Genomic DNA, 13,850 nt, shown 5'->3' on the forward strand with positions numbered 1-13,850 from the left:
CTGGGACTGGAGGTAACCTCTCCACACCCAACCACACTTGGCACCGGAGCCATGGATGGTGGCGCCGAGGAGGACGGGCTGCAGATGAAAGCTCCAGGTCCTGCTCTGCACCAACCACATGGGCGTTGTGGCATGATAAATACCCAGCATTGCTCACAAAGCCCAGCTCCACACCCCTTCAGGGGGAAAAACCCCACCGAGCCACCTCCTGATGCTCTAAACCACCATTTCCCTGCTCCTTGCAGTGCAGGCACTCAATGTAATCAAAAGGCAGGGCTCCATTGAGCAATGCTGGGTGATACGAGAAGCTCTGGTGTAAAGCAGCCCATCCTGTAAACCAAACAACATTCCGGCTTCCACCTCGCCCCTGCCTCTCAGGGTGAAGGCAGGGAATTGCTTTTGTTAGTCATCAGGCTGCTGCCACTCTGCCCAGACTGCACGGAAAAACCAGAATCAGGCTTTAAAATTAGTCACTCTTCCATCAAAGGATCAATATTCCTGGCACAACGGGCGGCATTCCTCTGCTGCTTCCCCCTTCCTGCATTCCTCCTGACGTGGCATTCTGACCGGGGCCAGTTATTTAACCACATGAGTCACTGCCCTGCTATGATCTTTGTAGGTTCATACTTTAGGGCTAAAAAGGAATTAGATGACTCCTGCAAACATCAGACCTGGTGGTCGGCTCAAAAACCTCCATGGGAAGTGTTTCTCTGGCTGAGATGGGACACTTAGACCTGAAAAGCCAACATCATTGATATAGGCTGATGTTCTGCAGCTTTAAATCCTTCATTAAAACTACAGCTCATCCATGAGGCTTGTTATCAGTTGTGTGAGCTTTGCCAAACGCTCCCTCCCCACGAGACCAGATGAAGGGAACATCCATTCATTATTCCTTATCAAACGGTTCTGCTGTTCCTCCCTTCGGAACTGAGAAGACATTTTGACCTCCAACTGTTTAGAATTCTCTTCCTCGTCCTTTTATGCTCCGTAAGAGCATTTGTGGGATAGTTCTAATAAATCCTGGAAGTCAGACAGCCCTGACCACTGTTTTGGTGCCAGCTCCTGCTGTCTGTTGCCTTCAGTGGCTCATGCCTGGGAGATGACGTCTTCTACATGAACTGGTGCATTACTCACCCCTAGAAAGGGATTTATGAGTCCCAAACCTCCTGTTCTTATTCACCTCAGCATCTCAGTAGTTTAGGTTTAAAGATTCAGTTGGAGTTTCTGCAATGAATCATTTGCAGCTTCAGTTTAATGCAGGAACCCAGCAACACGCGATGCTTTGGTGGACGGAAAGCAGCTACTGCAGATCTGCTTTAAAAAAATCCCTTTAAATCAGCAAACAAGTTAATCCAGATTAGCTTTCTGCACACAAAGTGCATTAATAACGCTTGGGGAGCAACTGAGGGCTGACCAGAGCCAGGACAGCATCAAACAGAGAGGCTAATCCAGATGACATGCTCCGAGGGCAGCGGCTTTAGGGAGACAGCTCACGTTGGAGGGAGCGTAACAGCAAAGCCCCCAGTGGGCAGCAGGATAAACTACAGAGCACTCAGGGTCTTTGGAGCAGTACCGGGGCCTATTTCAAGAATTCCCAGCCAGCCTTAAAGCTCGCAGGTTGAAAAAGGCTGCAAGAACTGAGGGGCAACACACTCGGATTGGGAAGTCATTAACAAGTACTTTGTGAACACTTCACACCAAGCTACGAACAGTGGGGACCTGCGTTCTTCAGGAGGACAAGGAAGTCTTTAAAGAGCTCCACAGCTTCACCAGAGATTCCTGCAGTGTCTCCTGGGGATGGAAGCCTTGTCCTATGGGACCGTGCCACCAGGCAGAGCAGGCTGAGGCAGCGCGGTGCTGCTGCACTACAGGCAAGTTCTATTTCAGTATCAATTCAAGGCCAGGTTGGACACAGGGGCTTGCAGCAAGCTGCTCTAGTGGAAGATGTCCCTGCCTGTCGCAGGGGGGTTGGACTGGATGAGCTTTAGGGTCCCTTCCAACATAAACCAGTCTGGGATTCCATGATCTTTTCCTCAATAGGAATGCTTTTTGCTGTTCTCTTGCAGAAACTTGGAAGCAGGGTGAACCTTCACCCATACATAAGCAGTGTGAACTGAATCACTTCTACGAGCAAATACACTCGTGTCTCATGTGTGGCTGTGTTTTAATCTGAAGGAAGCCATACTTGGCCCCCTACAAATCCATCTCCTGCATCTGTGAGTAACAGATCTGCTGTAAAAGCAGCCAGCACATGCCCCAAGCGTGGTGAGTGTGCAAACTCAGGGGTGTTGATTTAATGGCCTGAGTCTAGCAGCTAAGTGAGGTTTCTACTGAAGAAGGCACAAAGCTCAGGCTCAGAGTTATGGGAAGAAACCCGCATGTAAAATACACAAAATCATCTTCTTCCCTGTGAGGGTGCTGAGGCGCTGGCACAGGGTGCCCAGAGAAGCTGTGGCTGCCCCATCCCTGGCAGTGTTCAAGGCCAGGTTGGACACAGGGGCTTGGAGCAAGCTGCTCTAGTGGAAGGGGTCCCTGCCTGTGGCAGGGGTTGGAGCTGGATGAGCTTTAAGGTCTCTTCCAACCCAAACCATCCCGTGATTCTATGAAAGCCAGAAAGCCAAGATCCCACCCCGGCTCCACAGACATTCCCAAGGAGCAATGAGCCAACAACAATGACAAGCAGCTACTAAACCCCCATCCCTGTGCAAAGCACTGGTGTTGGCAGAGCTGTGTGTTACGGTGCTGCAGTGACAGGGGTCTGCAGCACTGCTGGATCCCAAGGGATGCAGCACACACCCCTGGCCTGCAGTGTCTGGTGGCAAACCAGGGTGAGCCGAGCTTTCCCAGCAGGTACTTACTGTGTGAGAAGCGCTGGGTTATGGGGGTGCCGGGGTAGGGGTAAGTGCGGCTCTCCCACTGAATGTTTCCTTCTTGCACTGCTTTGATAAAGCCGTGATAGCACTGATGGGCCACGCCTGGGGAGAAACGAGAGAGCAGCAAAATTGGGGCACATTAGGAACAAACTGTGCCTGCACAAGCAGCGTGACAGCAGCTAGAAAGAGCTCCTGTATTTAGACAGGCTGAGAGCTGGCTGGGGCAGCCTGGAGAAGAGAAGGCTCCTGAAGGGGAGACCTGAGAGCAGCTCCAGTGCCTGAAGGGGCTGCAGGAAAGCTGGAGAGGGGCTTGGGACAAGGGATGTAGGGACAGGCCAAGGGGAATGGCTTTAACCTGCCAGAGGGGAGACTGAGATGAGCTCTTAGGCAGAAGCTCTTCCCTGTGAGGGTGCTGAGGCGCTGGCACAGGGTGCCCAGAGAAGCTGTGGCTGCCCCATCCCTGGCAGTGTTCAAGGCCAGGTTGGACACAGGGGCTTGGAGCAAGCTGCTCTAGTGGAAGGGGTCCCTGCCCGTGGCATGGGTTGGAGCTGGGTGAGCTTTAAGGTCCCTTCCAACCCAAACCAGGCTGGGATTTTGTGATGAGTCTACAATTATAAATAAACTGGTGGGAATTTGGAGGATTACAGAGAATAGAAAATAGGGATTGGGTGAATGTGGCAACGAGCAATGTTCACTGAACCAACTCGCTGTGTTTCTGCTATCCATCCCCTCCAGCCTGGCAAACAAAGCCTGTTTGGGAAAAGTCAGCACGTGTGATGCCTCAACAGGGCTGGTTTTCACTCTCCTCTGCTGCAGCTGAGCCCTGCTGTCCCCTAATCACACCTCGGAGGAGCTGCTGCCCTTCCCTTTACAGACCTTCCAGGACAAACAACCTGCACCCTCTTAAAACCAGCTCTGGTCAGCCTCAGAGCTGTGTATGGAGCCCACGTGGCTGTGAGTGTGCTGAGAGCGGCTGGATCCTGCTCCCTGCCCACAGAGGAGCCTCTGGAGGAGTTCTGTGACTGCATGAAACCTGGTGGCTTCTGCTCCACTACAGAGGATGCCATAACCTGCCAAGAGACTCTGCCAAGGATCTGCTTACTGGAAGCTCTGCTGGGAACAGCCCCAGTAAGGAATCACACTCTGGATACAAAGCAGGAAGTTTTATTAATGAAACGCAGGGTCCTCAAGCAGCTGGTCCCGGAGAGTGACGCAGGAAACAGGATCTAACTATAGGATTTGATAGCAGATGTATCCTGACAAACAGGAAAAATTAGCCAGGATTAAAGGAATCAATGCTTTACCTCGAGCGACCCCTCGCAGGTTGCACTTACACTGCCCTTTTGTGCTGTGAGGGCCACAGAACCAGTACAGCTGCCCTATACCACACATCCCCTGGGATGGGGGACTCCAAGGACAGCTCCAAGGCCAGGCTGTGCCTTGGACTGCTCATCCCTCCCCTCCACTGCAGGGATGTTTCCCACAGTCTCTTTTGGGGTGAATCACAGGGTGTTTGATCCCAGCTGCATCCTTTGCATCTCTCAGGCTGTTCCAGGAACAAGCCCTGGGTGAGAAAGTGCATCCAGGCAGCAACTCAAGGGCTGCTGACACTTGAAATCATAGAATCCCAGCCTGGTTTGGGTTGGAAAGGCCTTAAGATCATCCAGGTCCAACCCCCTGCCATGGGCAGGGACACCTCACACTAAACCAGGTCACCCAAGGCTCTGTCCAACCTGTCCTTGAGCACCACCAGGGATGGAGCATTCACAGCTTCCCTGGGCAACCCATTCCAGTGCCTCACCACCCTTACAGTAAAGAGCTCCTCTCTTATACCCAAGCTAAACTTCCCCTGTTTCAGTTTGAACCCATCACCCCTTGTCCTATCACTACAGTCCCTAATGAAGAGTCCATCCTCAGTATCCTTATAGCCCCCCTTCAGACACTGGAAGCTGCTCTGAGGTCTCCACGCAGCTTCTCTTCTCCAGGCTGAACAGCCCCAGTGTTCTCAGCCTGTCTCCATACAGGAGCTGCTCCAGCCCCTGCTCATCCTCGTGGCCTCCTCTGGCCTTGCTCCAACAGTTCCATGTCCTTCTCATGCTCAGGACACCAACACTGCACACAGTGCTGCAAGTGAGGTCTCACGGGAGCAGAGCAGAGGGGCAGGATCACCCCCCTCGACCTGCTGGTCACGCTCCTTTTGATGCAGCCTTTCAACAGGGGTGCAGGCTGTTGCTGCCCCAAAAGGATGCTAAATGATTCCTTTTGTGCTGCTGAAGTAGCTGTGCTTTAACCTCCAGCCTGTTCAACTCTGGGCAAGGCAGGAGGTGCCAGGAACCCGAGCAATGCCCTCACATGTGCAGAGGAGTCCACAACTGAGCCATCACCCCACACAACACCCAAAGGCATCTCTCACCTGACACTGTTTTCCCCTTATGCAGCTGCGTGCCTCATTCCTCCACATTTACCTGTGGGCTCCTCTTAATCTGCTTGGGTTTAAAGAAACTTGCACTCAAAGCACATGTTCCCAGTGGAAACACAATGGAAATGATCCAGTGTATTCCAGAAACACTGGAGCAGAGCACTCAGGTTACATCCTTGTCCAAACCTTACCTACCTGCCTGTCATATCATACCTATCTAGCATTAAAATATCCCCATGAGGCTTCAGGATTAACACTGTGTGGAAGCAAAGAGAAGTATCTGTGTCTCAGGGCTACTCTTTGAGGAAATGTGAATATGCAGATCTATGTTAATGCAGATTTTATGCACCACTTCAGCAGAGCTGTAAGAACCTGACAAGGCTTTGTTTCCAGCTGTAAGCATAAACTTTGGGAAGGTTATTACCAAGCAAGGTGTAAAGGAAGCACAATTACAGCCACATTAGCCATGGGATCTGCTGGGTGGTGGAGGGAAGCTGAGTGCCAGGTCACGAGGGAGCATTCAAAAGCAACCTCAGTGAGCTGCTCTGTGCTGAGGTTTCACTCCTTCATACTTCAAAGAGGCTGAGGGGCTCAATTCTGGGCTCTTATCAGCACTGCCTTGAGCAGAGCAAGTGACCTGATGGCTGGAGCTGCTGTTTTGGCACCTTTCAGGATTCAGATTTCCCACTTGAAGGGGAAAACAAAAAGTGAGGCTAAACCAAAGCAAAGGGCAGCTGGGTTACACATCCCCAGTAACAGAAATGCCTCCTCACTACAGGGCTCTGTACCTTTGATGAGTCGATACCACTGTTTGCAGACAAGGGCAGCAGTTTTGTGCTCCTGATAGGGCGAGAGGAAGGAGAGGATATATTCCAAAACCTCTTCAGGAAGCTCCAGCATTGATCTGTTGTGCCTGGTCTCTTCCACCTCCAGCTCAGTGTGTGGCTCATCATCTTGCTCCATCGTCCCCTCCACCACGGCGTCTTCTGGATCCACAGCCATGAAACCATCATCTTCACTGTCCGAGGAGCTGGCCATGGCATTCCACTTCACAGCTTCAGGAGGGGAAAGAGACAACAGTGAGCTCACAAGGAACATTAACAGCACCAGTGGCCCCAGTTGGCTGGTTTGCACTGTGGGGCGAGGCAGTGACCGGGAAAGGGATCCCCATGGAATTGAGAGCAACCCAAGGTGAGACATGATGGAAGCAACATCTCTGCAGCCCCTGCTCCCCTGTGAAACCAGTCTTGCCAGTGAGCCTGCTCTGGCCTGGGCAGCACAATGGGGGGAAATATCCCTGTCCCATTCCCCCTTATCACCCCCATGTTTTCTTTTTCTTCATAGAATCCCAGCCTGGTTTGGGATGGAAGGGACCTTAGAGCTCCTCCAGCTCCAACCCCTGCCACAGGCAGGGACCCCTTCCACTAGAGCAGCTTGCTCCAAGCCCCTGTGTCCAACCTGGCCTTGAACACTGCCAGGGATGGGGCAGCCACAGCTTCTCTGGGCACCCTGTGCCAGCGCCTCAGCACCCTCCCAGGGAAGAGCTTCTGCCTAAGAGCTCATCTCAGTCTCCCCTCTGGCAGGTTAAAGCCATTCCCCTTGGCCTGTCCCTACATCCCTTGTCCCAAGCCCCTCTCCAGCTTTCCTGCAGCCCCTTCAGGCACTGGAGCTGCTCTCAGGTCTCCCCTTCAGGAGCCTTCTCTTCTCCAGGCTGCCCCAGCCCAGCTCTCTCAGCCTGGCTCCAGAGCAGAGCTGCTCCAGCCCTCGCAGCATCTCCATGGCCTCCTCTGGCCTTGCTCCAGCAGCTCCACGTCCCTCTTGTGCTGCTGCCCCAGAGCTGGATCAGGGCTGCAGGGGGGCAGAACATGCTGTTCAACACTTGCTCAGTTGGTGCTGGCAGCTGGGGAGGGAAGGACACGCTCCCTCCTGTCCCCCAGGATTTACTGCTGCTGAAAGCTGGAGTATCAAATCTTGTCCCTCCAGCTATTCCGAACATCTGCAGTGTAAGGTAACGCACTGACAGAAATACATCAGGAGATAAATCCACCTTAACAAGAGGCTGAGGCCAATTTCCAGCTGGCACAGCCTGCAGTTACCCCCGTGCTTGTCACTGCAGAACAAATCCCTGGACCTTATTTCCTAGGAAGCAGCTGACCTGTTTTGGGAAGTGGATCCTTTCCCCTTCCAACACCACTGGGTGATGACCATGGGATGGAACATCACTGCACAGGTACTGATAGCTCAAACCAGAATCCCACTCGTGAGGATGGCTCAGGGGATTTCTCTCCCAGAATCTCCCATCACAAATTCCTTTTGCATCCCTTCCCAGGGATGCAGGTTATAAAGAAGGGACCAAACCAGGGCTCTTATGATGGTGAGCTCAAGTTCCTCCTGATGGCATGCCATGTAGGCAGAGGCTGCCCACATGGACCGGGATGATGGAGTGCAGATCAACACAGTCCATGGGACAAATCCCACCTGCAGCAAGCCCAGGAAGCAAACCCACTGCTCAAGAGGAAGACAAGAGGGTGGCCAAAGATGGAATCACCCATGGAACGTGTTTGAGGTTGGAGGCTTCGATGGGCAGCTCCCACAGAGGACCAGCAAGGTTAAAAAGGGTGAACAAGACATGGAAGGGTGAAGCGAACCATGTGGTGTTCAACACATCCATCCTGATGCAGAGGGGTTTAACACGAGCCTCTAAGCTGTTCATTCAACAACATCCCAAGTCACAAACCCACAGAACACTTGAGGTTGGAAGAAACCTCTCTGGAGGGCATCTGGTCCAAGCCCCTGGTCAAGCAGGGCCACCTAGAGCAGGCTGCCTGGACTGTGTCCAGATGACTCTCGATTATCTCAAGGATGGAAACTTCTCTCTTTGGTGACCAGTGACAGGACATGAGAAAGCAGAATGAAGCTGCTTCAGGGGGAGTTCAGATTGGATATTAGGGAAAAGCGCACCGAGAGGGTGGTGGGTCTCTGGAGCAGTCTCCCCAAGGAAGTTCTCATGGCACCAACCCCATCAGGGTTCAAGGAACACCCCAGTGATGCTCCTTGTCACATCGTTTAGCTTTAGGTAACCCTGCGAGGAGGAGGGAGTTGGACTCAATGACCATTATGGGTCCCTTCCAACTCAAGACACGTTCAGACACAGCTTTTAGCCCAACACATTGCAATACAAAGAGGTAGCAGTTTGTTTTTACCAAACTCTCAGTACCACAGAAAACATGGATGGAAGGAATTTAAGTTACTAGTTATAAGGAGTCATAGAATAGTTTGGGTTGGAAAGGACCTTAAGATCATCCAGGTCCAACCCCCCAGCCATGGGCAGGGACACCTCACAGTAAACTATATCACCCAAGGCCTCATCCAGCCTGGTCTTGAACACCACCAGGGATGGAGCATTCACAACCTCCCTGGGCAACCCATTCCAGTGCCTCACCACCCTTACAGTAAAGAATTTCCTCCTTATATCCAATCTAAACTTCCCCTGTTTCAGTTTGAACCCGTTACCCCTTGTCCTATCACTACAGTCCCTAATGAAGAGTCCATCCTCAGCATCCTTATAGCCCCCCTTCAGACACTGGAAGCTGCTATGAGGTCAACTAAGCTGTTGTACCAAGCTGCCAGAGATGCAAAGTGTAGGCACTGTAGTGACAGGACAAGGGGTGCTGGGTTCAAACTGAAACGGGAACCTCAGGTTGGAGATAAGGCAGAAGCTCTTCCCTGTGAGGGTGCTGAGGCGCTGGCACAGGGTGCCCAGAGAAGCTGTGGCTGCCCCATCCCTGGCAGTGTTCAAGGCCAGGTTGGACACAGGGGCTTGGAGCAAGCTGCTCTAGTGGAAGGGGTCCCTGCCCATGGCAGGGGTTGGAGCTGGATGAGCTTTAAGGTCCCTTCCAACACAAACCAGTCTGAGAATCTCTCACTGCCTTCCCCAGCTAAAGCCAGGGTTTCCCCAGGCTGGCACGCACACAAGAGCCATGGGAATAGCAGACAGCAGAGCTTCAGAGTGGAAAAGCTTTCCCTGACAACCAATTCCTGCTCAAAACCTGACGTGTGACAGCACTGCTGTGCTTCTGTCAGCCCCAGGGGCTGTCAATCTGCAGTGGAAACCACGTCAAAATGAAACTCCCAGTTCCCATCCTGACAGATGCTCCGGTGTCTCCTGTGTCACAAATCCTTCTCCGAGACAATGTTGTGACAGAGAGGGGCTGGAACCCCACGCTGAGAGCAGCAAACTGCATTACACAGCAGATAAAGCACCAATTCCCAAAGGTTAACAAATGGAAAACTAAGGGGAAAAAAAAGAACAAGTGGAGCTGGGCTAAAAAAACCGATTCAACCCAGAGGGTTGGGACTTTTCCAAGCCAAAGCATCCATCACTGTGAGGAGCACGCACTGATTTCCATCCTGACACAGCATGGCAGGAAGCCAAGCTGCCGGTATTCCAGCCTAGGGATGCGGGGAGGCTGGAGGAAGGCGGGTTGGGAAACTGGAGCAGCACATCCACCCAGGCAGAGGAGGTGTTTCACAACCCAAGAACGTGCTACAAACCCAAACAGGAGCCTGTCTGCAGCCAGATCAGATCCAAGAAGACACCTGCAGGTGACAGTGTGGAGCGTAAGCCTCGGCTCGCCAGGTTCCCACAGACCCGCTGTGGTGCTGAGGTTTGGAAGCAGAGGTTGTGTGTGATTCCCAACAGCTTTTATTTGCCCTTTAAACAACATCCCAAACCTGCTGGAGGATCCCAGCTGGGAAAGGCAGGAATGAACGCCTGGCTAGGAGGGGTTTTCCAATTATTAAATCCCAATTTCATTTCTCTGGAGTAGGTTTGGGAAAAACACAAGTTCATCACAGGCACAATCACAGCTTAGGGGTTAGAACAGCATCCCTAAGGCCAATTTAAGAAGACAGGAGAAGCTGCCTCAAATAGCACATGAATGTGCACATCATAGAATCCCAGCCTGCTTTGGGTTGAAGGGACCTTAGAGCTCATCCAGCTCCAACCCCTGCCACGGGCAGGGACACCTTCCACTAGAGCAGCTTGCTCCAAGCCCCTGTGTCCAACCTGGCCTTGAACACTGCCAGGGATGGGGCAGCCACAGCTTCTCTGGGCACCCTGTGCCAGCGCCTCAGCACCCTCACAGGGAAGAGCTTCTGCCTAAGAGCTCATCTCAGTCTCCCCTCTGGCAGGTTAAAGCCATTCCCCTTGGCCTGTCCCTACATCCCTTGTCCCAAGCCCCTCTCCAGCTTTCCTGCAGCCCCTTCAGGCACTGGAGCTGCTCTCAGGTCTCCCCTTCAGGAGCCTTCTCTTCTCCAGGCTGCCCCAGCCCAGCTCTCTCAGCCTGGCTCCAGAGCAGAGCTGCACATTTTGTCTGGCCTTACCAGACCACTTGTTAATATTATCAGTATTCCAATGCATCCACTTGTTTAGATCCTTGTTTTCGATGTGTTTAAGTGACAAAAACCTCCTCCAGGCTTTCACATCCACCTGGTGCTGTTTTCAGAAGGAAAGCAAGGCCATAGCAAGCAATAAACCCAACTCCCAAAAGACAAGACTCAGTCAAAATAACCCTTCAAGCCTGACCTGTCACGGGTGTGGATTTTACTCTTACGACACAGGAACAACAGACTGGGAATAACCACCCCCGAGGGCAAAGCAGCAAAACCCTGTCCCAGAACTCTGCTCCAACACTGGAAAAGGGAAAAGCAAGTCAGGTAAGAGAGCTCAAGCATCCTAGGCAGCTCCTATTACCAACTATTCAGCAGATGCACAGGAGAGCATCCCATGGAGGTGTTTTTCCTATATCAGAGCAATGTTTCTGTCCCGCTTGCCCTTAGTGGGGATGCAGGAGGTGCTTTCTCACCCATCCTGGCTCTCTGGGTGCTCTCTGCTTGACCAGCCTGGGCTGCAGCTTGGCCAAGGGCTAAAATGAACCTTAGAGTACTGCAGAAGCCGCAGGGAAGGGACTGAAGCAGTTGTGTCTCATCCAAAAGTACAACTCCATTAAGCTGCTGGGATGCATCCAGCAGCCCCACTCTGCTTGGATCGATCTCTGCATTGGTCACCAAGAGCCCCTTGAAGCATCATATCCTATTTTGCACCCTCCAAGCCTCTGGTTTCCGAGAAATGCCTTTATATTGCAGCAGCAGCAACGGTTTATGGTGTTCAGAAATCAGGCTGAAGCTCTACCAAGGAGGAATTGCAGCTACTTAAAATAACACATAAGGAAACACTAGAAGGGCAACTGAACGGGGCTGTGCCAGTGCTGATCAGATTGGCCCTTCCTAAAAGCTGTGTCTCTGCCAGTTGGCACAACACTTTATAACTCTTTTCCTCCTTTCAGAGCACTTCAGTTTTCCCTCTCAGCCATTTAAGAACCTGCTATTTATTCTGCTAAAGTAACTACCCACTGCAGTGGAACAAACAGATCACAGAACCATGGGTTGGGTTGGAAGGGACCTTAAAGCTCACCCAGTTCCAACCCCTGCCACGGGCAGGGACACCTTCCACTGGAGCAGCTTGCTCCAAGCCCCTGTGTCCAACCTGGCCTTGAGCACTGCCAGGGATGGGGCAGCCACAGCTTCTCTGGGCACCCTGTGCCAGCGCCTCAGCACCCTCACAGGGAAGAGCTTCTGCCTAAGAGCAGAAGCTGGCAGGTCAAAGCCATTCCCCTTGGCCTGTCCCTACATCCCTTGTCCAAAGCCCCTCTCCAGATGAGGACTATTAAATGCGGATGGAAAGGACAATGAGGTTTAACACTTCTTGAAGCCTGGTAATGGCATCAAGGCAGGCTGCAGCCTGCTCCTGCAAACCCCCTCTTGACCCACCAAGGTTTTCCTACCTGCAGACACCAATCCTGGCTCCATGGACCCCCATTCACAGATGTGGGTGGCATCAGTGGTTCCCATCCTGAGCTACCTCCTCTTCTCCACAGCTCTTGGCTGCTTTAAGAAGTGCCTGAAGAACCCGCAGGGTTTTCAAGTCAACAGATTTTAGTGGTGGTGGGGAAAAGGCTCCGAGGGAAAGCTCCCGACTGAAAAGAAGAGGCCGTACAAGAGGACTGAGTCAGAGCACGTTACGCATGAGGGAACGCTCATTTTCGCATGCCACAAAACACTTCTCTCTCCAAACATGAGCACAGCAGTGATGTTCTCACCGGGGGGAAAACTAATGAAGGTGTGTGAAAGGACCCAGCCCTGCTCCGGCTGGAAGGAGACAGGGACTCTGTGAACAGAACAGTTAATTGCACTTGGCAATCAGGAGCTCCGGTGTTCAGCTAGGGCTGGGAGATAGCAACTAACCCGCTTCAGACTCTTCCTCAACCTTTGCAACTGCTTATTGTGCTTGTCAACAGCCCCATCGGCACAGCAGGGGAGCATTTATGGAGCTATTTAGACCTTTTTGGCTTATTCTCTTACCCACTTTAAACTCTCCATCAAACAGACACATTTAATAGTAAGTTTTAGGCTGCTTTCCTTGCAAAACAAGCCTGTATTGGGAAGGGATTGTTTTGCATGACATTGTATTGTATGGTGCAGCTGTGCCAGCAGCAGCAGCTTCCCTCCCACCTCCAGTTTGTTTTCCCTACCATCAGTCACCCTACAGAAACTCAAGCCCTTTTCTAATGATAAAAGGGAAAAATACAGTGTATTTCCTAGCTGGAAGTGCTATTTAAAGAAAGCAACAGCACAGGGAGCAAAAGGTCTGCTGGAGCCACTGGATTCAGGGTAGGGATAAACACCAATAAGCACGATGATGTTTCCAGTCCTCCCAAACTGGTACCAGCTAAATCACCCCATTTGAAACCCAACTGCTGGAGAGGTTCAACAGTGGGGAAGAGAGCAGATTTTAGTCACAAAAAGGAAAACAAAACCTCAGGAGAGCAAATGATGAGCAATATCCTGTCTGTGGGGCTGTGGAGCATCACCCAGAGGAGAAGGTGAGACCTCGGGATCCCTGCTCCACGCTTGTCTCATCCCTGCAAACCAGGCAGTTCCAAGCACTTTGAAGCAGAGCTTTTCCCTTTTTTAACCCCCTTTTGCTGCTCTTCCACAGGAAATCGTGTTTCTGCTTTCACATAAGAGCCACAAAGCCAAGGGTTTCCTAAATTCCCTCTGTGAGTGTGAAGTTCAACTGCAGACCTTGCAGCACAACCTCCCTGCGTGTGCTTTGCCTGTTAAACCAGGACCTTTACAGAGAATCCAGAGACAAATTCCAAATGAGCTGACTTCATTCTGCAGTGCCAGCTAACCTGCACCACGCTGGGATGAAACAGCATGAGAACAACTGAATGGTAATTGATATGGCTGGAATAAAAAGGTTTTGTTACCCGAAATCCTCCTGCTCTGCTGATGAACCAGCCCAATTCCTGCTCAGTTCTAGTCTAAGCTTTCATCTAAAGAAGGAATATAACATGCTGCAGCAAGATTTATTGCACAAACAGCACAGCAACCTAAACATAAATCCTGCTTAACCCATCTTCCTAGAGGAGCACTGGAAATGAGAAAGGAAATTGGAACACAAACCTCCACGTGGGTTCTATGCTTGGTTTAGT

At 51.8% G+C, this 13,850-nt stretch overlaps 1 protein-coding gene across 2 annotated transcripts in view; it reads right to left on the bottom strand.

Annotated features, from left to right (window-relative positions):
• FBXO42 (F-box protein 42) overlaps nucleotides 1–13,850 on the bottom strand; it is a 51,149-nt gene that overhangs the window by 28,354 nt on the left and 8,945 nt on the right. Inside the window, exons 2-3 of one of the 2 annotated variants that reach the window (XM_057401310.1) lie at nucleotides 6,081–6,347; nucleotides 2,859–2,975 (exon numbers count right to left, since the gene is read on the bottom strand). In XM_057401310.1, coding sequence (XP_057257293.1) covers nucleotides 2,859–2,975; nucleotides 6,081–6,330 — 367 coding nt within the window. In that variant the 5' untranslated portion in view covers nucleotides 6,331–6,347. Of the gene's footprint in view, nucleotides 1–2,858; nucleotides 2,976–5,716; nucleotides 5,969–6,080; nucleotides 6,348–13,850 lie in introns of those variants that run through there. The other variant, XM_057401311.1, reaches the window with a different exon arrangement.

This window comes from Pezoporus wallicus, unplaced genomic scaffold, assembly GCF_028554395.1.
Source record: "Pezoporus wallicus isolate ANWC-B61680 ecotype Strahan unplaced genomic scaffold, APGP_CSIRO_Pwel_v1 contig_14543, whole genome shotgun sequence".
Taxonomy (NCBI): Eukaryota; Metazoa; Chordata; class Aves; order Psittaciformes; family Psittacidae; genus Pezoporus; species Pezoporus wallicus.